The 26,919-nt window shown below is 34.3% G+C and overlaps 1 protein-coding gene across 1 annotated transcript; it reads left to right on the plus strand.

The window, feature by feature from the left end:
• LOC119829863 (inactive ubiquitin carboxyl-terminal hydrolase MINDY-4B) lies at positions 1-26,919 on the plus strand. The gene is made up of 12 exons (XM_038352562.1): positions 1-64; positions 14,752-14,840; positions 15,654-15,750; positions 16,174-16,306; positions 18,432-18,606; positions 19,223-19,288; positions 21,010-21,080; positions 21,792-21,939; positions 23,223-23,360; positions 24,232-24,311; positions 24,921-25,055; positions 26,856-26,919. The coding sequence occupies exons 1-12, from the start codon at positions 1-3 to the stop codon at positions 26,917-26,919; spliced, it is 1,260 nt and encodes a 419-aa protein (XP_038208490.1).

Below are 26,919 nucleotides of genomic sequence, written 5' to 3' on the forward strand. Positions count from 1 at the left end.
ATGGCGCAGAGTGTTGATAAAACAGAGTCGAATATCGCTGACGTTTCATTGAAAATGAATACAGGTTAGTGAGCTTGCTTAAAAATTACATAAAACCATTTTGGTAATTTTATGAATCCTCACTAATATCATGAATGCAAAGGTTGTTTGCTTGGGGGTTTTTCTTTCACGTCGCAACGGAACAGTATTGGTTAATATCGTGACTAATTCCGCAGCTTCGCCTGCTTCCGCACCTTGACTAGGCGTCAAAGAAAAAGACAGTACCAGGGTATCCTTCGCATGGTTCTCGTTCTCGTACTATTTACGGGCTAAAAACTATCCTCTATCCTCTTTAGGATCACAAACTGTGTCCAAGACAAATTTCATCTAAATCGGTTCAGTGGCTCAGTCATAAAGACTAGAGAGACAGAGTTACTTTCGTATTTGTAACTGATAATTATAGATAGGGATTGTAAAAGATAATAAGCAAAAAAAAACACTACATAAAAAAATATTGTCTTTATATTTTTTTTTGTATATATTTTTTTTTATATTTATTTATTTGCATTTGATATAAAATATAGCAATAATATATATGATAGAGAATTCAATTCAATTAGCATCATAAAACAACATTGTTGAAATTTGTATCAAACTAAATTGCATAAATAATATAATAATTGATCAGCGTTTTTAAAAACAATGAAATTATAAACCAAAAGATTCGCTCATATTCCTGTAAAATAACATTTATTTATGAAATAAACTGGTAAAATTACAGATTTACCACTGAATATTGAAAGTAATTAATTAATTTAGGATTAACAACAAAATGTACATTGTTCACTTATATATTTTATAATACACCATTTAATCTGTTTGCAGAAAAATGCGTTTTTTTTCACAAAACAAATTAAACTATAACTGTATAGACAGTGAACAACTCTACTAACATAAAATATATACATTATTGGGTACATAGTTCCCTACATTTTCATTACAGAAGATCCCTTTTATCGTTACTTCGATATTCGAGTTTTCGTCAAAAATATTTCACGACCACGAAATCTACATAACATGGGCGGAGAGTGCAAAATGCGATAGAATTTGGGACATTTTCTTTCGGCTACAACTAAGGACGAAGGGCTTCGGTTATGAATTTCCCATTCATGTATTTTCCTATATCTGACAAGCCTCATAGATATTTCGTAAGCAAATGTATCTTTTAGACGGACAATATGTTCTGTTTAACGTATTTGGTTTTTTAGTCTGTCTATCTGAAATTTGAGTCCTGTCTCTGTCATTTATTCAAAACTTGTTAATTGGGTTGAAACATTATATGTAAATCAGTTCAACTACAAAAGCTTATGGAGTATCGAAGCACAATCGCCTATCAGTATGATGGAAGGCTATAGGCTATGAACACCACAAAAAAAGCTATAAAGTAACATGTACTACGAAGTTAAAACCGCCAGACCTAGTCCACGTATAACCTTAATCCAAATTTATAAGTTTTTATGTTTGTAAATCCTTTGGCATAAAATAATTTTTTTAATCATTTCGATAGCTGCATACCTATGATAAAATGATTTAATAGTTGTACGCTGATTGTACTTACATTCATTGTGAATTCATTTTCAATATTTATTTATTTTTTTATTTAAAAACACATGTAATATACACTATCAGTACAATTATTTCCAATTTGATAGAGGTTTTTACATTTATATAACATTACAATAAATAGAACGAAAAAACAATTTAGGCTAACTTATTCTTATAGCATATAACATACAATGCTACTCGCGTGAATTCACCCAAAGTGCAACAAAATATGTCCGTTAGAAAAGCTATCTCATTAAGGGAACGAAGTGTATGCGTCATATGTGCTTGCTGTGATCGCGCGGACGGCACCACCAGCCAGGCCAGGTCGGCGCTGACGCCAGAAGTTTCATGAATTTTTTATCTTTATATAGCTAAAAGATATTGAAAGATAGTGATTTTAAATTATTATCTGTGTATTTAGGTTAAGTATCTGAAAAATAATTTAATATCTCTTCAAGCGTTATAATAAAGTACGCACACATACCCTCTCCCACGTACACACAAAGAAACACACGCGCGAATTTCTTTTCATAGTACGGTCGTATTTGTTTATTTATCAAACAACAATTAGTACACAGGTGAACTTTACTTTTCAAAGGTGATATAATGTTATTCAACTCTGAAGTTCAAATGCAATCTGCACGATGCATTCGCACGTGCACTTTTGGCGTGTTTTATACCAACGAAAACCATTATCTTTATGGTCTCTAAAAATCGCTAGAAATAGCGTATCGTCTTCATTTTAACCTTTGGAATTATGTTTATTTATTTAGTACTAGCTCTTCGCCCTGACTTCTCCCATGGTACATATACTGCCTATTTCACGCAATGAAGTTGCAGCTTTCTAATTGTGAAAGAATTGTTGAAATCGGTCCAGCCGGTCACGCGTAATGGCGTGACCAAGGGAAGTAGGGATTCATTTATTATAAATGGATTAGTAGGAAGTTAAACTAATCCATTTATTTTTTATATTCTTTCTATATTTTACAGACATTACCAACCCCCCTGGCATGGTAAAGCGCTCTATACAGCTAGTATTTGATAAATATATATTTCAACATTTTGCTCATAGCCCGCGAAGTCCATGGACACTCCTGGGACTTTGGATAGCGAGTGACATGCCTCATAGCTTCCCGACTAAAATAATCATATCAACACTCCGTTGCGACGTGATGACAAACAAACACTCTTTCGCATTTATAACATGAGAAGGATTTAACTTTAAGATATTACTACTTTTTTAGAAAAGATAATAAGAGAAAAAACAACAGTGAGTCTCACTACTTGTGCTATTTATTTATAAATAGGACACAAATAGATAGTTATGTATATATAGAAAAAATAGTTTCCTACAATTCGGACTTGGCCAGTTTTTAAGACATAAAAAGCATTCATCAATCACCTAGCTTGCTTAATTTAGAAGTTACGTAGCCTAGATTTCAATGAGATTACATTTTTTGTCTAATGTGTCTAATTCCGCCGTTAACTTAGCCTAGATTTTAGTGACTTGATAGATCACTTATCTTTATTAGAACACTAGTTTTTGCCACGGTTTTGCTCGCGTATTCTACACGTCTTAAACGTACGTCGTACTTAAACGAGTCTGTCATCCAAAATCCACTTCGTATAGTTTTTCTTATCACCATATAAACTATCCAATATTTATCATTAATTCTTTGTCAATTGAAACATAATACAGTGTGACTGGACAAATAGCCATGCAACTCGAGACTGAGATTCTTGGAGATTATATATAATGAAAGAAATTAATATTACTACTAGTATACAAAGTCGGTGTCCGCCGTCTGTGTGTCTGTTGGCTAAGATATTTAAAATAACGCAATAGATTTAAAAGGGGTTTCTTTTAATAGACAGAGTGATTTGAGTGGAAAGTTTATGTATATTTCATGTATTAAGCCACCCGTGCGAAGCCGAGGCGAGTTGCTAGTGATGTATAAATAATGATGAGTAATTTAACCGACTTATACGAATGCACAGAGCGGACAGCTCCCTTGCTATGACTGCCACCACTCCGGTATCTCTTCAACGTGATTTGTCTTCGGTAGCGGGAGTTCTTATCCATATAACACTATGTAAATTTTGGGGATTAGGACATATATTAAGGATCTACTTTAAACACACAATTATTATGAGAATAGAGTGTCTTATCCTACTAATATTATAAATGCGAAAGTTTGTAAGGATGTGTGATTTTTTGTTGCTCATTCACGCAAAAAATACTGAACCGATTGCAATGAAATTTGGTACGTAGACAGCTGGACAACTGGAATAACATATAGGAAACTTTTTATCCCGATATTCCTACGGGATATGGACTTAAGTGGGTAAAACCGCGGGGTGCAGCTAGTCCTATATATATACCTTTCAGTTTAAACATCTCTCACTAATCTTCCGGTATAATTAATATCTACTGAAACAATAACCTTTATTATAAGGCATTATTCACAACAATAATACAATATATACAACAATATGTCCATTCCTCTATTCCCCATGTCAATTATCCGTTCTGCGAAGATGTGGCAACGCATTTGCTGAGGTTTCACTGCACTGCGATCTCTGCAATGTTCACTGTCGGTGGTCATCGCTTACCATCAGATCAGTTGCCCGCCCTGGCATAAATAATATATTGTAATAGTTAAAAAAACTGAAAAACACGCTTTTATCATATTTTGCAAATTGAAAAATGGAATAATTTTATCAAATTAGTGTATTGTCATCGGTCCTCAATAAATCTACAAAGTTTGAACGAAATCTGGTCGTTTAAAGTGAGTCAAAATCGCGCCCAAAGAAGTCGGTTACAAACAAACATACAGGTGAAGCTAATAAAAAGCGTGTAAAAATCAGTAACTAGAACACACATTGAGTTGATATTTTCAAATAAAATAAAAATATTAAGAAAAAAATAACAAAAAAAAACCGTGTGCCGATTTGTAACGTTTTTCTTTACCTCTTTGTTATTATCTCTATATGTATAAAATTCTCGTGTCACAATGTTAGTTACCATACTTCTCTGAAATTGCTGGACCGAATATCATGAAATTTTGTGTGTATTTCGGGAATGCCGGAGAATAAGCCAACATCTATTTTTAATACCCATCAATAATAAGCGTAAGGCAGAACAGCGTTTGCTCGCTCTCGTTTTAGCTAGTTATTACATAAAAGTTAACATGGACACTCCAGACTATATACGAATATAAGTATGTAAAAGTTAAAAACTCTGAGGATAATGTATAGTTTTATGGAATATCTAAGTGTTATTTAATTACCTTTTACTATGAGAATAGATAATTTTGAAAGAATAGAAAAAATTTGATCACGAGGCAGGATTCGAACCTGCGTTTCTTGCCTAACCGTAGCAACGCCTAGCCTCTCGGCCACCCGTGATCCTGCCACAGTAATCGATTTTCTTCTACTCTTTCGGTTTCATGTGCCTAAGGGGCACCCCACCCCTTTCAAAATTTCTCATTTATAAAGCATTTCAATGCTATAAAACTAAAAATTAAATTTACCTTTTAATATTTCAAAATTCATACCCAAATCAGGCAACCATATTATATTTACCTCCTCCTTCCCTACTCCTGAGTGTATTATTAACTCTTTGAGGACCAACAAAACGTTTTATTTTAAAATTATTCACACAATCTCCTTTTGTAAGTATCAAAATATATAATGAAAAGATGGTTAAAAGATTATAGCTATAAGATTAAAGCATAATTTTTTTTCATTATTCGTAATTCGCTTTTACTTCAATTTAAGTAGATTCAATGTTTTAATTTAAACTTCTGCTGTAGTATTTATGGACAAAAATTGTATATATCGCTTTTTAGATTAGCTAGATTAGAATGGACCAACTAACAAAATTTCTTGTGTACAATAAAACACCGACATCTCATAATAATATGAAATATGAAGCGATAAGAGACGATAAGAGTGTGAAAAGCGTAGAAGTGGAAAAGAGATTGCTCCTCTTGTCACCGGAGCTGGGAAGAGTGAGTGACGGTAAGTTTTTTATTTATTACTGAATGTTTAATTTGTTAAGCGTGAATTTGTGGTGATTAAGATATGCCCAGTTGACTGTTGAATCGCCCATCTGGTCTTTTTACTATTGTTTAAAATGTTTGTTTAAATTTTAAAACTAACAAACTTTATTTTTACTGGAACAAAATGATTTTATTATAATAGGTGCATTGATTGTTTCTTGCTACATTTCTCGAACTGTGTAATTACAAAATAAAATTCTGTCCGTGTGGGACTCGCTACAGCCATACTGTTGCGTACAAATAAGTTACCCATCCAATTCATGACCATGCCCACCGTTGCTTAACCTCAAATCTTTGTTTTTTTTTGTTACATCGGCAAAATAAATAAACGTCTCTCGTAGTTTCATCTGTCTGTCTTCGTTGATGAGATATCGTCTGGTGAAATAGGGTCCCTTTTTATCCTTCGGGTAAGGAATCCAAAAAAAAGGATTTAACAATCAATATGATATTATTACAAATTTTACGTTTAGAGATGTTTGTACAAATTCAAAGTCAACCACAGTCTTTCAGGAATATAGTAGATTTGTGCAAAAAAGTTTCAAAGATTCCTATCATATACTAGCTTTTGCCGGCGGCTTCGCACGCGTTAAATACGGAGTAGCTTAATAGATTATATATCATATTTAATTTATTTTACATATAAACCTTCCTCTTGAATCACTCTATCTGATAAAAAACCGCATAATCCGTTGCGTAGTTTTAAAGATTTACATACATGGTGATATAGGGACAGAGAAAGCGACTTTGTTTTATACTATGTAGTGATGAAATTATGATAAGAAACTCATTTTTACATCAACAACATTATTTTACAAGGACAAATATATTTAGAAATTAAAAACTTTTCAACGGATTTTAAACGCGATTTATTCTCCCGCGATTTATCCAGTCTCCCCGTGACCACGCTCGCTGCAAAGTGTTCGAAACGTCGGGTTAATAATATAATGAATAAATCGCGTTTAAAATCCGTTGAAAAGTTTTTAATTTCTAAATGTATAATACTCGCGTGAAACCAAACACAAGAAAATACTAGGACAAATATAGATTGACACTTTCAGAAGGCGTATCATACACAAAACCTATAAAGTCCCTTATCTATGCTTGTTCATTTGCAAAGAATAAAACACAATTATAATGAATTGCCCTCCCGGCTTATCGCAAATCGCTGTGTCCACGGGCTGACTGCCAAATTAACGTAGCGATAATAATTTTACAGCCCTAACCTCTTATCTAGCTAAATTGTATTGTTTATTTGATTACAATATATGCATATTGTTTTGAAACAGAATGCCTTCATATTTCACTTAAAACAAATAAATATTGTATAATAAAAGCAGCTTTAGCTACCAGCTCATTGGTGAAAACCTCGGACTTAAAATCGATAAGTCGGGCATTCATGATGGAAATAAATTGATCTTTCAATTCATATAAGTACGCATGTGGATAACGTCCAAAAATCAAAAGTTCAACGACATGTGACATCTGCCAACCTGCACTTGGCTAGCGTGGTGAATTATGGCTTATACGCTCGGAGGCTTGTGTCCCAGAAGTGGGAACATATATGGGCTGATGATGATGATGATGTGATGATATGACAATAGGGAAATATTGTAATAATAATAACGATGTCCCCCATCACATTAAAACTCTCTAAAGGGCCTCTGCGTGTTGGATCTGTGTCCCCACGTAAGCCTTCCAAAGGACTGGGTCTTTCTGGTGGTACCCGTGTATTGTAGGAAAAACGCAGTGGTATTTCATGCAGATTTGACGATCTTCTGTGAGGGTTTCCCCAGTTCGCCCCAATTTGTGCCGATGCGTACTCCACTCCCACATTCAAAATGTAAAGTTAAAGCGTAAACATCTTAAGTTCAAAACAAACTTTTACATTTATCCCATCACTATAAAACTAGCGTGTCCCGTTATTTACTTAAATTTTTATCTCCCAGTGATGATATTAAACCACAGTCCATAAATAGTTTGTGTAACAACGCGCTCAGGAAGCTCATAAAGATAAATTGTTCACGCTGTTCTAGTCTTTATTGAGACGTTAAATGTTATAGTACGATCATGTGCAATTGAGTTGTCATTAGGTATATATTCCCGTGCACCATGCATATTGATGCAGGCAAACTTTATAGGCTATAGATTTAGATACTATACATTTGTTTTATGAGATATACGCTTATTTTTAGAGTTCCAATTAAAGCACTGTTTAATTCCAATTTAGACACCTATCAATTAAACCATATCATATATAATATACAGTTAATATTCACCGACTTAAAAAATTTTAAGGTTTGTACTTTGTACATTGCTTTCCTCAAGTAAGTACTTTTAACTAGGAGAACTGATTTTGATGACTTCTAATAATAATATAATTTGATCTAATTCGAAAAATAATAGGGTAGCTCAGTTTTTGTTGAAGACCACTATTCCTTGCTTCAATTATGTCAAAAATTATTGGGCATTATAATATAAATTTAATCGTAATATACTTTAGACTAGCTATGCCCCGCGGTTTCTACGAACTATGCCAGTATTTCTATTGCATATATTATTCTGGAACTAATGTTTTAGAATCAGTTTCCATATCATACGTAATCTATAAAAAACCTTCATAATCGTCCACCTTAACTAAACTATACAACGGATTTTGTTCCGGGCTTTTTAGATAGATAAATCTAATGTACATGGACAATTGCACCCGTGAGAAGCCGAGCAGATTGCTAGTATGCTGAAGCATCTGTCAACAAAGCTGAACTGAGTGACCACTAGGCTGGCGTAGAGCCAGGTTGGGAAATCGGTGCTGCCCTGATGTTAACGAAATTGTATGTCTTCTGTTTTCAAACGAGAATAATATAGTATACTAGCTGCGCCCCGCGGTTTCACCCGCGTAAGTCCGTATCCCGTAGGAATATCGGGATAAAAAATAGATGTTGGCCGATTCTCAGACCTACCCAATATGCTTACCAAATTTCAGAGGAATCGGTCAAGCCGTTTCGGAGGAGTATGGCAACGAAAACTGTGACACGAGAATTTTATATATATAAAAAAGATTATAACAGATGGATGATGATGTATGAATTATGGCCTGAACCCTCATAGAAGGCCTGTGTCCCAGCAGTGGGAACATATAAGGGCTGATGATTGTAACAGATTATTTCAAATGCCATTCTGTTGTTGGAAAAACGTTTCTAGACCTTGTGATAAGAAGAATAAGAACGTGTTTGCCATAACTGTTTCAAACAAAAAAATACTCACTTCCAAATTGTCAGAATTAGCACAAATTTAAACGGGAACCTATGGGAGGCATCGGCTTTTAAAAAAATTCTTACGGTTATGTCTTTAATTTCTAAACTATCATATAATTTGACAATAATTTTAGATGTTTATTTGTTCCATTTTTTTTATTCCAGGAACAAAAGAATAATTCGATTCAACTTTTCAAACAGCACACTCCTAAATTTTTCACACAACGCCATCTAGTGACAACTAAACGAACTATGAACTTGAGATATATTTAAAACTCGAAAAGCAACATCTCAGTTGATTTAAAATATTGATTTATTGGGAAATTCAAACATTTTTGCGCTTTTAACAACAAATAACGAAAAATAAAGAAAAGATTATGTATTATGTATTAGTAATTTGTAATCTAATCAATCTTTCATATTATGTTATAATATAATATATATAATTTAAACAAAAACGCAATTGGAAACTAAGGTTTTTTTATGTGATGAGTGTAGTATTGCTTCTACGAATGTGTGTGCGCTTTTAAGAGGCAAAGGAAAAGGAAAGGATTGACGACTGGAAAGAAGGAATGGACTGGGACGTGTATCGAAAATTAAAGGGAAAAGGTAATCTTTACATGATTCTTACACTATAATATTAAAAAGGCTCGCTTAAAAACGCGCAAATACACTTTTCTATTTCATACAGGTCAGCATATCACCAACAAACGGAACGAATCACAAGCTACACGTAAATCACGCGCGCGAACTGACGTTATTTCAAAAATCGAACGCCGCCATTTTGAAATATGGCCGCGGTTTATATTGCAACCGCTCACGAATGTAGGCGTCTATAAATAAAAGACTAATTTCCTTTAAAGTAGGTGCCGATATTGACTCGATGCAGACGATGTAACAATTTTCTAGTAAAATTGGGTTTCACGTGGTAATGGCAATATGTTGGCGATACCTGAAATTGGATAAGAATATTCTGTTGACATTGGATAGGAATTTTCTAGATATATTGAGAAATGGCATATAGGTTAGTGTGGAGTTTATTTGAAGATGGAACGAGGGATATTTGGTTTAGCGTTGCAACTTTAGAATCTATGTACTATGTATAATCGTCTATATATCTATACTAATGATACGAAGATTAAAAGTTTCTTTGTTTGTTTGAACTCACGTATCTCAGGAATTACTGAACTTATTTAAAAAATTCCCTCGCCGTTAGATATGTTCTACGTGCCAGAGAACTATAGGCAATATACGCACCACAGGCCAAGCCGGTGGGGACCGCTAGTTGTAAATATATTATCCCCAAATACGATTATTGCATTACTGTTGTTATCGCGAATTCTCCATGAAGGAACTGTTAGGTCACCTGATTATAAGCGCTTCCTCAGCCCATAAAGACACACATACAATTTTAAGTGTTGTAAATAATAACTGGCAGAAGGAATTAAGGACAGGATAGATAGATAGATAGATAACACTTTATTGCACATAAGAATTTACAGGAAAACATAGATAAAACACAAACAAAAGAGAGAACATGTAGAAATAGCAGTCTTATTGCTAGGTAGCGATCTCTTCTAGACTACCATATAAATAAAAAGGCCTGGGAATGATAAGGAGAAGGCTGCGGCCCCCAGTCACCGAACGAAACCATTTCGTTTGTTCGTTTCGTTCGTTCTTATGTTTTGTTTTAATTCCAATTTCATATCCTTGAAGACTATTTCCAATCCAAAATACAATAAAAGACAATGCCCGTCCATTAGAAATTTTTCCCCTTTTGAACCAGTATTGATAAGAAAAACTTATTGATCATTTAAGATTCTCCGGCATTCTGTTGCATATCGATTGTGTTTAAATTACAAGAATGTAATCCACACCTAACGATCAAACAAGCAATATAAGTAACAATAAATACAAATAAACTTCCATGGAAATAGAATAATACCCCATACCAGCACGCCACTCAGGATATCTCCAGAATAACGCCTCATTATAATTATGTAGAATTCAACCCTCTAACACATGATTAAGAACTCGAAACGGCCTTGCACGAGTACACAATGACTATTAGCTGTGGCCTTGAGGGCTTGCACTGGCTTCATGCAGCCATCACTTACTGTTTACCACCTACCATGGTTTGACGTATTTCATTACAGTGATAGCCAATTACAGTTCCATCAGCGACAATGGGTATGTTTTGATTAGCTTTTTATTTAGCAAGTGTTTTGATTACTTCTTTAGTGGCTTTATGGATTATATTAGAGATTTTTACATGCATGTGTGGTGAAAATAGACCGTGTGTTACTGGCTACGTTTAGTGCTAGGCGATACGTATACTTTCGAATTTTCCCCCACGTTGGTATAGATATTCTCATCGGAATGAGATGTTTCACATCAGTTAACTGTAGCACATCGCTCTTGCCTCCTAACTATCTCCAGACATAAAAATCACATGACAAAATTACGTAACTGCGACGTGAAGGAAAGACAAATAGATACACCTTTGCATTTATAAAAATAACAAGGATGATATATAAATTATTAGCTGTAACCCGCGGCTTCACTCGCCTGGAATCCGGAAAAAAATAGACTGTATGCTAATCCAGAGAATAATCTATCTCTGTTCTTGAAGACCCCAATGTTGTAATTTTTCGGGAACACCGCAGGAGATCGTTCCAAAGCTTTTTAAACGTAACGTAAGCTGGAGAAAGTTTTATAAGTAACCTAGCTCTTTGCACCAGCTTTCCCGGTAGCACATATATATCTATGTTTGTATCCTTTTTGGTCACAATAAATTTTATTATTATTATTTTATCTCTCAGTGCAATTACAGCTAGCTAATGGTGAAAGAATTTTCGAAATCGGTTCAACACTCTTTGTGTGAATATATTACAAACATACTTATATACAATTTTATTCTCTTTGTAATATTATAATAGATAAAAAATTGTTGTGTCCCCTTATAGAGCAGACGTATCTAATTAATTTTGTTCAGTAAAGAGATAATTTAATTCCATGCCTTACCATATTAAAAAACGAACATTTTATGATTACGCCAAGGTTCGTTCACGGGTTTTTGCTGTGATGAACCAGGGATCAAATCTATAGCCCCTATAATAAGGGCCCCTAAAGCCCCTAAATAAGTAAGATGAAATTTATCCGTACTCTTTAAACTTTGATAAGCATAATTTTCTGTGTTTATCCTAAAATTGGGATGCGTTAAAATATTTTTTACTCATTTTTAACCGACGCTCCCAAAAAGGAGGGTAATTTTCAACTTGCATATATTTTTTTTGTTTTCGATTACTCCGTTTTCAACCGAACGGCGTGATTCTTATTGTGTTTGATATGTTTCTTTTGTAATTTGGTCCCATTTTACGATGTAGATACCTTCTTGGTATCTTCTAGGTACCTTCTAGGAACTACCGCATGCCCGCGCCAGGAAATACCATTATATCGCATTTAATAATAAATCTTTCAACCTTGTCGGAACCATCAAAGCCATCACTTATGCAGTTTACACGAAGCAAAATCGTATTCACTTTGAATCTATTTCACGCCTCAATATCGGAAAGCAAGCAGTTTATATACAGTGTTTGACGTATACACCTGTGTAAACGCATGTTGCTGTTTAAATTTTTTTTGAACCGATAACTGGCAGTCGAGAATGAATTTTAGAAAAGTCGTTTAGAATGGCGTTCGATGTTTAAATTCAGTTATTATTTAAATTCGAAATTTCTTTTGAATTTCTATTAAAGTTATCGCAAATCCTACTAATATTATAAATGCGACAGTTTATAAGGATGTGTGTGTGTGTTTGTTGCTCTTTCACGCAAAAACTACAGAACCGATTGCAATGAAATTTGGTACGTAGATAGCTGGACAGCTGGAATAACATATAGGCAACTTTTTATCCTGATATTCCTACGGGATACGGACTTACGCGGGTGAAACCGCGGGGCGCAGCTAGTTATAGATAATGATTTTAAGCTTTTCATTACATAATTATTAAACAGAAATATCTTAAAGGATCTTTCAATTTTATAAACAGTAAAATGATTTCATTAATACGTTTTATTATTTTCTTTTGGTTTTCCAAACATTAATTATTTACTTTTTCTAAGTTTTATATTTAATAATATTCATTAAATAATAAAAACTTAATTACATTTAACTAAATACGGAAAAAATGAATTGAAACACAGATTTTATGTTTTACGCAGCTAATTAAATAAAGTGTATGTCGATTAATTATAAATATCAACAACAAATTTAATAAAAACACATGCTCCGTGAATGCAAATAATGTTAAGGAAACACGTACTGGGAACTTATCAAGAGGAATTTTATGGTACGTCAGAAGGCTATGTATTATTTTGTGTACTATCTTGTAGACATGATGCTGGTCTATACGTAAAATACGTAGCGCGAAGATTCGAAGAGATGCAGTGACGTTCTTTATGCAGCAACTGGTGCTGGTGGTTCGCCTGATCGTAAGCGATCACCACCGCCCATAAATATTAGCAGAGGTGGGGACGTTATAAATGCGTTACCTGCTTTTACTTTTGCGTTAAAGGGTGAATGATAAAGAAAGAATTGATGACTGGAACGAAGGAATGGATTGGGAAGGGTGAGGAAAAAGACACTCGCATAAAGTTTAGTTGGTAGTCCACTATTGCAGTGGTAGTCCTATATAACCCAGGGACCATTTCCCCAAAGATCTTCGGTATATTTATAAATATGTTAACGATAAAGTCTAAATTATTATCCAATTAGATCGTTAGTCTATTTAAATATCAAATTTAATCCAAATGGGTAAAGTTTTACGATATAAACATACAAACCGACTTTCGTATGTACAGTAGTATAGATGTAAAATATTCTTAATTTTTTAGCCGCTTATAGCAATTTCGTATCTCAATCTAATAAGTACACTAAGTAGAGGTTGTTGATTGTTCTTTCAACTTATAAACTTAAACATAATCGCCATTTTAATCGGATTACAGTCTTTACTCAAGAAATTATATTATACTTTATTACCCTTAAATTTTCTTCGATAAGAACTTTAACTTTTTAAATATTTAAAACTAAATAGTATTAAGTATTTAAAAAGTCTCTGCAAATCACTACATAGGATAAGTCACTTTCTCTGTCTGACCCTGTGTCCATATGTATGCTTAAATCTTTAGGACTACGCAACGGATTTTGATGCGGTTGTTTAATAGATAGAGCGATTCAAGAGGAAACTTTATGTGTATGATAACATTTATTAAACTTCCCTGAATTTATCGCGTGCGAAGCCGCGGGCAAAAGCTACTATGTAATACTATTGCAATGATTACAGTATAATGATGTAAAAATGATGGTAATTAATAATTATTATGTCAATAGATAGCGTGGTGTGCCCCTAGTACCTAGGGTATAGACCGAAAGGGTAGAAGAAATTCGATTGCTAAGGCGTGATCATGGATGGCCCAGAGGCTCGTCATCGCGTAACAGCGAAAAAAGCGGATTCATATCCCGCCTCGCGATCAAATTTTTTCAACCCTTTAAATATTTCAAATAATATATAATTGTATTTCTTTAAAGCTAGAAACTAATTGTATATTTCTTTATTACCCGTACTTTTGAGATGTCATTGATTAATCATTGTAACTTTCTTATATAAAATCTTATATAGCATACAACTACACTGTTACTGTAAATTATTTCTACCCGAAGATTGCATTTTACTGAAAATATGATCTAATATAATACATTATGTGTAACAAGATACTATTAAAATACAAGAATGATGAAAAAGACTCGAAAACTTAAGATATTTACATTAAATTTTCTTCTATTCTTTCTAGAAAGAGTTATGTACGCAAGGAACCGCATCCTAGTGGGGGCCAGACCTGCAGTGGTGGGTGGAACTCCAATAACTGAAGAATTGGCTACGGTAAGTAACTTATTTTAATGATTCAAGTTAGTGTGAAATTATATTCACAATTTTAATATATAGTTAAACTCAACAACTTTAAAATGTAGTGAAAAATATAAGAGTTGTTTCTTATATAGAAAGATGGAGTTGCTTTTAAATTGTGTATTAATAATGAGCTCAATTAATATCTATTTATATATATTTTACAAACCGAATTCTGAATGTGCTGAATTGTTTTGCCTCTATCCAAATTTAGTTTTGAGGCGTTTACCCGACGTTCTCCAAAGCGAGAGGGGTTCTCGTTTTGGAGAAAGAAAAAAGAGATTCATAGCGTATTTACGCTCATATTAGCTTATCCTGTGTGATCGTATTTGTGTTTGTAACCGCCGTCTTTAACCTAGAATTTGTGTGACTTTAAACATATTTAATTCAAACTTTGTACACTTATTTATTTTGATTAGGATCGCCAGATGTAAATAATTTCCTTACTTACGTATACTCTGCATAAAAGCAGGGATGACAATTTAGTGGATTTTTAAAACGAACTTTTAAAACGACTTTTTTAGTTTCTTAAAACTACATTTATTTTAGATTTTTGCTATCATGATGTTAAATCGCAGCTTTGTTAAAATAAGTAAATTAATTGAATGCGGATTAATTTAAATATATTTAGTTTCAAATTAGTTTATTACGAAGAAATTATAATTATTCTATAAAGATTTGATCCTTTTTGGTTTTTTTAAACACCTTTGGATAGGATATCTTATAATTTGACATTAGTATAGGTATGACATAACATACATACACATAATATAACACACGTCTGTCCAGGAGTTGCGAGTGACAGCATTCGGCACCTCGTCCTGCCCACCGAGAGGAGAGTGGATACACACACCGCTTGTTATGCGACCTGCCGAACAGCCTCTAGGTATTATGCGATCCAACTGAGAATAGGATTAACCCAGCGCCATTTCGTGATGTTAATAAATAATCGAAGTTGAGCCATGACGTTTGAGTTTTAATTTGACATATGACGTAGAATTTATTACATAAATAAATTTTATGTAAGGATTTTTTTTACTTTTTATACACGACATTGTACTCATATAAATAACTAGCTGTAAGAACCCGCTTCGCCCGTGGTTTATATATATAGACTATGTTACTCAGTGAAGTTGCAGTACTAATGGTGAAAGAATTTTTGAAATAGGTCCAGTGATTTTTGTGTGAAAACGATACAAACATAAAAAATGTTCAGGTTAACTTTTACAATATGTAGATATGTGCATACACTAATAAACAGCTTCTTTGATATCAAAGCTTTTTTTTAATCTTTATGTTGATCTTTTAGCCTACGGCCTCGCAGCTGCTCGTAATGGCACCAGGTCATTGCTGTCCGCTCTTCAAGCTCACATCATCAAATGGCTTCTGTTCGATTCCCGGCCGATCACAAAAGACAATAAATCTACGGAGCCGCCAGACAGGTAAAATTATAAGTATTGTTATTTTTAATTTTTAGTTTTATGGCATTGAAATGGTTTATAAATGAGAAATTTTGAAAGAATAGAAAAAATTTGATCACGAGGCGGGATTCGAACCCGCATTTTTTACCAAACCGTAGCAACGCCTAGCCTCTCGGCCACCCGTGATCCCGCCACAGTAAGCGAATTTCTTCTACTCTTTCGGATTTATGTGCCTAAAGGATCTGGTTGTGATGGTTCTTAATTACAAACAAACGTCAAATACGAAACATTATTTCAATGATTACAATATTGTGTCGATGGAACGCGGCCTTTGTTAAATTTATATTTTCTATTCTTTCAAAATTTCTCAGTATTGTTATTTGTCCGCAATAGAAAGAATAAAATAATTAAAATTTTGAAGGCAGCGACGGTATGTATTCTGCTACTTGATGTTACGCTAAATCATTAAAAGCGAAACATAATACTAAATATTCGTCCCTTTTTCCAACGCAACTTGATAAAAAGCTCGTTCGCACATTTTTAACGACAGCCCGTGGCCAATATTTTACGCGACTGCTAGTTGCGATATCCCAATGTTTGTGGTATGACAGACTAAAATTACTAGCGTCCCCTTTCAAAATCACACCCTGTATAACAAACATACGCGGGTGTTATTCTGAATATCGTTGGAACGATGTCGTTGTGTCGACGATAGTCTATAGCTACGTTAGAATTAGAATAAAATAAATATACCTAGTAGGTATAATTTATACTAAACTTAACTAAAAGGAAAACATCGTGAGGTAACCGTCAACCACATGTCCAAGAATCAAAAGTTCGACGACATGTAACATCTGCCAACCCGCACTTGGCCAGCGTGGTGGATTATGGCCTGAACACTCATAGGAGGCCTGTGTCCCAGCTGTGGGAACATGATGATGATGAATTAATACTAATATGAAGACGAGTTTGTTTGGTTGAACGCTCTAATCTCGGGTACTACTGGTCCGATTTGAAAATTTATTTCAGTGTTAGACAGCCCATTAATTGAGGAAGGTTTTCAGCTATATAACATCAGGTAAAGGGTCGAATATTTGATAAACTTTATTAAACACTACACGCTCGTCCCGGATATTAAGGTTTCTGTTTTATTCCAAGGGGGCATTTAATCGGGATAAAAAGTATCCTATCGCCCAAGTCAGCTTAAAATCCGGTTAGTAGTTTCAGAGTGGTTGACGGACAAATATCCAAACAAACAAACTTTCACATTTAAAATATTAGTGTGATTAGCTATTCGATGTTATCGTTTATTATATTATGAATATTTTCAAAAATTACTAGATACAAATGTCGTTATTCAGAATAGCCCCCGCGAACACCGCGGACCCATAATACCGATCATATTTCTCCGACACGCCATGTGCTGGGGCATAAATCCGTGCTATGGTATTCTACGATACTGAACAGTCATTTTTATACACTGAAAAATTCCTTCAAACTCCTTCAATATGCATTTCATAGACGAGATTTTTGTATAGATTGGTTTATTAATTGACTTTTAGCATGCACGTAATGAGAAACCCCCGATTTATATAGTAGTTGGATATCTTTAAACAATGTGGTGGTTGGCAAAGAAGCTGGTGGGTCGGATGGTAAGCCACCAGCACCGCCCATAAACATTTGAAGACGTTTTGTCAATAAATTGCCAATTTTTCTTTTTAAGACATAATAAGAGGATTAATGGAGGAAATAAAGGAATTGGGAGGGATAAGGAAAGGGTTTTGGACTTAAAGTTAATTTCACTTCAGTGCATTGCTCACTGAGACAACAAATCTATACAGAAAACAGAGATAACAGTGTCTATACATAGAAGAGATTAAAATAATAATAATGAAGAGTGTTTAAAAATGAATCACGAATCCAACTACACTATAACATATATAGGAATGATGTTGGCTTTTATTCAGTCCAATGCGAATTTTTTGTCGCTTTATAATAACCGAGATCTGGAACGTTTTATGTTGAAATCAACCATATCTGCAGTAATACAGGCAGAAAATTATATCTATTCCTTAAACCTTATCTGCCACAAAGGTCACGCTAGACTTGTCTTTCTTTCAAATAAATACATAACTTCCATGATTAGCTACCTGCGGCCCTCGGAGGAGAGACAGGAGGAAGCCATCTGGCGTGCTTGCAGCGAGGTCGTCTGGCGGTGCGCGGGTCACGGCACCGACCCTCGAGCTACCTTGGCCTTGCCGACGGATTCCACATACGTGCAGCATAGTTCAAACTATTATCAGGATGGAATTACTGAGAAGGTGGGTAGGTTAACGAATATCACTACAAAGTATAAAACAAAGCTTTCCGCTGTCTGTGTGTCTGTATGCTTAAATCTTGATAATGAAGCAAGAGGTTTTTATGAGCTTTTTCATAGATAGAGTGATTCAAGGGGAAGGCTATTATGTATAATAACATAGAAAAAAGGGAGGGAAAAGGGTTTTACTGCGAATTTAAGGCGTGCAAAATCGCGGGCAAAAGCTAGTAACTATTAAAAAAAACTTATTCGTCGCCTCAACGAGGCAACGTCGGTCACACACGAGATTCTACATTTTTGGGGTTTCCAAATCAAATTAATAACATTTGTCCTATCTTATCCTACTAATATTATAAATGCGAAAGTTTGTGAGGATTGATGTATGTTTGTTACTCTTTCACGCCAGAAATGGCTGGACGCTGGACAACTGGAATAACACATGGTCAACTTTTTATCCCGATACTTCTACGGGTGAAACCGCGGCTGCTAGTATTTCATATAGTAATTCATCAAAATTTAAGTCTGAGATATAAAAGTTAACGCATAGGTGCTGCTGTTAGCGTTAGCCTTAAAAAATACAATATCTTTTAATTATATTGATGCATCGTTGTACGATTTAGCTGCATTTGTTCGAGTTTAAAAGCCTCGAGGATCTACAAATATTTATAAAGAGATATTTGTACTTGGTAAGTATTGATATCGTTAAAATCACTACTAATTTACTAATTTTATTATTGCGAAAGTGACTCTGTATATCTGTATGTTTGTCATTTCCTCACTCATAAACCACCGAACTGTTTTAGATAAAATTTTGCATAATAGTTTAAGGCCCGAGAAAGGGTAGTTCTTATTCCGGAAATGTCGCAGGAACTAGAACTTTATAATACGTTAATAACCTCAAACTGTTTGTGTGGTTATGCGCGCAAAGTGGCGGCAAGAAGCTAGTAATAACTTCAACTTCTTCACAAAAATTCATGTAAGTTTTAAATAGTATATAATAATAATATTAAAAATGTTTATTTATCCATAGTCCAAACCATATATTAACATTTTATATGAGACATCAATTCTTGAACTAAAAACTTATAACTATGGATGCTAGTCGTCTAAACAAGGACAAACCTGTATCTAAGACGACAGTATCTTACCACTACGTTTAGCGTATTTAATATAATTTAAAACAATATATGATATCACTATTTCTCAGTAACACACACAACTTTAATACGATAGAAGACAAATGTTCGCAAAATAAATCATTCGTTTGAATAACCTATAAGTGCATATAAAATATCTATACAGAACTCTTATTCAATAAGGATAATTCAAAGTGTATCTTGAAATTCTTACAAATTTTACAAAACTGATCCATCATATTAAGCAAGACGCGTCACCTAAAAACTCCAGAGGCGCCCTGTCAACAAAATGCCGCGAACTTTCAACAGATCTCGAACTTGGAGGCTTTTAGCGTAACTTAGGAAAATTCTCGAGTAACTCAATCTATCTAGATAATTATCCTTATGTTATTATTAATATGTTTGAAGGCACTAATCTCAGGAACTGCTGGTCTGATTTGAAAAATTTTTTCAGTGTTAGATAGCCCATTTATTGAGGAAGGCTATGTATGTACCACGGGCGAAGCGGGAGCGGACCGCTAGTACATATAAATGCGGCACTGCCTTCACTTGCTTATTTATTTGTTTATTCGTCTTTCTTTATTGTAGATTTTTGATTGTTATATAGGTAATACATTTCGTGGAAAGAGTAAAAAAATTCTAAATTTAAACAAATAATTTGTCTTCAAACTTGTATTTAGATTTTAGCTCCACAGTATTTTAAATATTATTATATTTCATTTGCTGTACCTTAAATTGTAAGCTTTTAAAACCATACCACTGGTCACAGGCCTCCTATGAGGGTTCTGGCCATAATCCACGCTAGCCAAGTGCGATTTGGCAGAACGAAGTCGAGCTTTTGATTCTTCGACATGCCGGTTTCCTCACGACGTTTTTATTCACCGTTTCGAGGCGGTGATCCGAATAATTATATGTACATTAATTCAAAAATAATTTTATTTAATAATTATAATACAATAGATTTATTGCAACCACATAACATACACAATAACATAAAACAATTACAATAAAGAAACATTAAAAAATTTAAGAACAATGCTTTGAAGTACAGATTTCTCATAATAAAAACATGTAAATGTGTGCGTTGTGGCTGCAGAAAGGCTCTGGCTCAGCATAATGTTGTAGGAAAGTCCCTGCAACTCTGATTACATACACGCTTCTCCGTTCTTGAACCCTTGTCTCCTCAATTGAAATTCGAGGTCTTTCCACTGATCCACCACAGCTTTTGTAAAGGTTATAAATTGTAAATTCAATTAAAAAAAAATAATTAGTTTCAGTCCGAAGACGGCTCAGGTGCGCTGTTACTGCTGTATGCTGCCATCTTGTCGAGAGGCTGTGAAAAGTAAGCAAACTAATTAACGAAGATAAAAATGCTTCAGTTGTGATGAATTTATTGGGGCTTATATCGGAATAATGGTAATTTAATCTGGAAAAAGGAAACAAACGCGAGTAACGCTAAAATATAAGCTATCGATAAACGATTCTTAGTGTTAGATTATTTCACAATAAATATAGTTTTAATATAAAATTAAAAACGCTTTAAAGATAGAACCAACTATATTGTCACTTGATCTTACAAGGAGTGTAAGGACGTAAGAGATTACGCAATACTGACAATACTAATCAGAACAATATGATAAACTTATGATGTTATTATCACCGATCGTTGATAAGTGCATTCAAAGAAATACATCTTACTCTTACTCTTTTAGACTCGATTTTGAACCACTCGAAAGGAAGTGGGTCATAAACAAATCTAAAGGAGTGGGTAACAGACACATAACAAAGTGAAGCTAAAAAAGACCACTTTTATTTATTAATATAGGTTATCCGTTAATTGTTTACCAATGTAAATCTATACTAATAGTAAAGCTGAATAGTTTGTTTATTTGTTTGAACGCACTAGTCTCAGGAGCTACTGATCTGATTTGAAAATTTCTTTCAATGTTAGATAGCCCATTTATTGTGGAAGGCAATAGGGTATATTGATATAGAGATTGAACCAATTTTTATGCTTTCTCCTAATTTTACATATGAGTGTTTTACGTTTCAGTATAAAAAAAGACTTAGATGGTAAGCAGAACTACTTAGTGTCCACACAAGTAGAGGGATCCCTGAACGTTACCACTCTGCTGCTCACCGGTCGTGCTACCCCCTACCTCCACAATGGTGTGCAATATGTTGGGGATGAAGATCATTATGTGAGTAAATGGCTTCACAACTTCTGGTTATAAATTTTACCTTTTAATGTGTTTTTCGAAATAAAACTTAAAGCATAGAAATAAAATCGATTATGAGGTGGATGAGTTTTCTCGACTTGTGAACGTGTTGAATAGCTTGTCAGTCAAAATTTAACATATTTTATGAATATACTAGCTGCGCCGCGCGGTTTGACCCGCGGCCGAATCGGGTGATAGCAAATATTTATATAGGGTCATATCTTATTTTGATGTATAAGCTATATTATTGTAAAGCTTCATTAAACTCGTAGTAGCGGCGACGTGAATAGATGAACTGACTGGGAAGGGTGGGGTAAAGGATTCGGACTTCCGGCTCCTATTTTTTTCTTTTTTGTATCTTTAATATGCCAGTTTCAGAGTAAGATTTTTTCTGACATTACAACTCAGGTATTTAGCTACAATGTTTTTTCGATCTTACTAATATTATGAATGCGAAAGTTTGTAAGAATGTGTGTGTGTTTGTTGCTCTTTCACGAAAAAATTACTGAACCGATTGCAAAGAAATTTGGTACGTAGTCAGCTGGACAACTGGAATAACATATAGGCAACATTTTATCCCTATATTAGTACAGGACACGGACTAACGCGGGTGAAACCGCTGGGTGCAGCTAGTAACTTATAAGTGAAATGTCAATTTTTGCACTCTCAAAGGCGCTTGTACTTAATCAGAAAACAAACAAATAACAAGAGCACTAGCAATTACACAGAAACAAACAAACAACTATTTACAGTCGTATTAAACTAAGTTGCAGCGGGAGGTTTATATAGCGGATGTAAATTGAGCAAATTGGCTCAAAAGCCGAAAAAATAAAATTACCTATCTGTATTTAAGAGCTTTTAATACTATTCTACTTTCTCCTAATATTATAAATGCGAAAGTTAGTGAGGATGGATGTATGTGTACATACATATGTTTGTTAGTATTTCATACAAAAGCTGCTGAACCGATTGCAATAAAATTTGGTACGTAAATAGTTGGATAACTGTAATAATATATAGGCAACTTTTTATCCCGATATTCCTACGGGATACAGACTTACGCGAGTGAAACCGCGGGGCGCAGCTAGCATTTAATATATAAGGCGGTAAACCGCCTTCAAATTGACAGAAGTAGATATTATATAATTAGGTGAATGTTAAACATAATTATATCATATTAAGGTTTTAATATGTTCAATGTAATTTTTTTTTGTAAATTTTAAATCATCCATCCATAGTAACCTATAAAATATTATAAATTATAGGCTATGCCCCAATTTGGTGTACTATCCAGAAGCCCAGTGGGACTCCTTGTATGGTATAATGGGGATGATACCGTCAGTAACCATGTGTCCAATCAGTACCCTGGATCGCGATTGAAAACACCAGCCCTACCTATATGGGTAAATATTAATTTTTATTTTTGGAACATATATATGATAAAAGTCCAAATAGCTATATGATACACGAATAATCAGAAGCTAAATAACAATTATACAAGATGTGATTTGTGGCTTCTCCACTATCGCACCAGGATAAAATAATATATAATAATAATAAATAATAATAATAATAAAGCCTTTTTATTTCCAATCAACACTTTTAAACAATGTTACATGCGATAAAAAAAAAAAAAAAAAATATATATATATAAATTAAATTACACTTCTTGTTTATGTTTTACTGCTACTATGTGTTATTTAAAGTTTAAGTTATTTTTATTTATTTTGTTTATTTAATTTACTTAAGTCCTTTAGTGTATGAACTTCAATCACTTCCATTGATCGGAACCCCTTCTCGGGTATAGGCCTCCTCCAACTTTTTCCAAATGTCTCTATCCATTGCCATCTTTCTCCATTCATTACCTGCTATTTTTTTTATATCCTCAATCCATCTTTTTTTAGGGCGTCCAATTTTTCTTTTTCCCTTTGGTCCTTTCCATGTAGTTGTTTCTAATGTCCATCTTTTGTCTATGTATCTAAGATACATAGACAAAATAATATATGTGTAATGTATTTATAATGACTTATAATTTATATATAATAGCTTATTTATGGTATAATTTCCTTTCACAAATTCATATAGGAATGTCTCGCCGCGGTGTGCTTTTTGTTTGTTTTTTTTACGCAACAACACTGCGATTTTTTATTTTTATGATTGTTACTTATAGCCGGGAGCCACGCGAGTGACGTCGCGGGTTACAGCTAGTATTTCATATTTCAATATAGTAAATCAATAATATAAAGAATAAGCTAATTAATCCTTATTTTTCAGGTAACAAGCTGTTCTGGACATTTTGGCGTTTTATTCAACACGAACCGGGAATTGTTGAGGAACTATCATGCTGAAAGGAGGTAGATAATTATGTGAAATATAAATTATTATGGAGTCTGGGTGGAGTGCAGGTCTTTCACTCCATCCAGACTAAAAACTGGCAAGAGGTGGCGCAGGATAGGATCAATTGGAGGCTCTTATTGTCGGAGGCCAAGATAAAGTTTAAATTATTATATACATTTTGTTATCGTTTTGCCCAGCTCGTACCGAGGATGTCCCACACCCCCACAGAAAACCCTGCGTGAAATAGCGGCATGCAACGGTAAGTGGGGGGCCGGAGGCATGTTTCCCTTTCCTCACCCGAGTCCATTTCTTCTTTCCACTGGTCAATCCTTTCCTTTTTCCTTACCCCTTCACCTTTTTATATTATGACAATGGATTTTTCTGGTCGATTTGCTTTTAAAAAAAAATGTTTCTTTGTGACTTTCAAATTACTGGTATTATTCATCTACATGAGCCGAATTTTGTTCCTAGCACGAATCAAATACCAAGTTTCATTAATTGCCTGCACAGTCTGTGACCCTCACAGGAGGCCTCTGTCCCAGCTGTGGGAACACACACGCAGCCTATGTCTGATGATGATGATGACACTCTGTGATTTTTAACACTGAAAATCTATTTATCCATAGATTTGACATTCACTATTATACATGTGGCGGGTGCCACGTGCTTCTGAACGTGGACACGCGGGCCCACGAAGACGTTGGACCTCTCCGGACTGATGACATCAGCGCTACACCCTTGGAGAAGCTGATCCATACCAAGTATGGGACTAGCCTATTGTATTGTTCGAGTAAATCCCTCGTATTTGCTAATATGGATGTGGTGTGGTCTATTAAGGGAGTTGGGTGATGGGTGTTTTAAATATTTTTGGAGAAAAAAGAAAAAAAAACTTTTCGAAAGAGAATTTTGTTGTAACAGATTCTCTTGTCTATACCGAAAAAATATATTTAAATCTCATATATTTTTTTATGTACAATACATAATAATTAAAATAGAAAAAAAAACAAATACAGTTTTTAAATTGTACAAAGACGGGGTTATTAAAATAAAGAGGTTCTAGCACTGATCTCTTAACATACATGAATATTTTTTTATGAACAACAAGGAAGCTTCACCACGATCTCGAGATATAGTCTGAAATAGAGCGCGCTTCCCTAAGTTACATACAATTATACTACACTAGCTGCGCCCGGCGGTTTCACCCGCGTAAGTCTGTATCCCGTATCCAGCTGTCCAGCTATTTAGTAAGACAGATAGTAAATTTCATTACAATCGGTTCAGCAGTTTTTGCGCAAAAGAGTAACAAACACACACATACACATACAGCCATCCTCACAAACTTTCGCATTTATAATATCAGTAGGACTTGTAGGATAGTAGGACTGACTGTGCCGCACGGTTTCACTCACGGGCAATAGCAAGTATTTATATAACTCATGTCTTATTCTGATGTATAAGTGATATTATTGTAAAGTTTCATTAAAATCCGTTAAGTGGTTCTTTCGTGAAAGCATAACAAGCATCCATCCATCCATATTCACAAACTTTCGCGTTTATAACATTAGCAGGATAGCATTTATAATCCAAAAGACTTACACAATCCGAACTAAATCCCCTAGCTGTTTCGGTAAGCTGTATTTGAAATACTACACAGTATATTGGAGCAGGTAGGTATAACATAGCACAATTTCGCAATAGGAAGTCGTATATTTGGCAGCGTTGACTGCACACGAATCCGCGCTAAAATGTTAAGATGTCTGCCTCAGCGTCTCTATATGAACATTTATTTGCTGCTATGCAAATTTGTGGAGTTCCTAAATTGAACTGTTTGCTAATTTACATAAGGTCGTAATTAATGTATATTAAAGTATATTATAAGATTGCTTGGTTCAGTTGTTAACGCGTGAGCATAGAACCGAGGGGTTGGGTTCGATTCCCGGTAGGGACGCACGGAAAAAAATGTCTCTGTCAGGACACAGAAGGGTCGCCTACTTGTCCGTAAATAAAAATGGATCATTGAAACAGATGTATATCATTTGCCCAATACCCCACTAGGGGACATGGGACTTCTCTTTTTATATTCTGAGATCGGTAATATAAGATGGGTGGCCATTTATTTGTATATACTTCGATTTATGTCACATAATTCTCGTCGAAATAATCCGAAGATTAATATTACTGTGAAAACGAAGATTTAATTCAAAACGACGGAGATTTTCACATTACAAATAAAACACATTTCCACCAGAAATACCAACATATTATATCCTATGTGTGTCTTAAACTATAAATCTTGATGATAGTAGCCTACTAATATTATAAACGCGAAAGTTTTAAGGTGTGGATGGAAAGATTACTCTTATATGCGAAAACAGCTTATCCTATCTGTATACAATTTGATCAGATAGATTTATCTTTATTGTTATTGTTGTTAGATTATACTCTGGATTAGCACATAGGCTACTTTTTATCCCTTATCCCTACTTTTATTGAGGAATTGATTCATTCTTAACCTATGTTTTCGCTACAAGAATGTAAACATACCCACTATTTATTTTCAGATGGCAAGACGCTAAGATAACATGGACAGGAGCTGCGCCATATTCTTCCGATTCACCAATATAA

This window comes from Zerene cesonia, chromosome 11, assembly GCF_012273895.1.
Source record: "Zerene cesonia ecotype Mississippi chromosome 11, Zerene_cesonia_1.1, whole genome shotgun sequence".
NCBI classification, from domain to species: Eukaryota; Metazoa; Arthropoda; class Insecta; order Lepidoptera; family Pieridae; genus Zerene; species Zerene cesonia.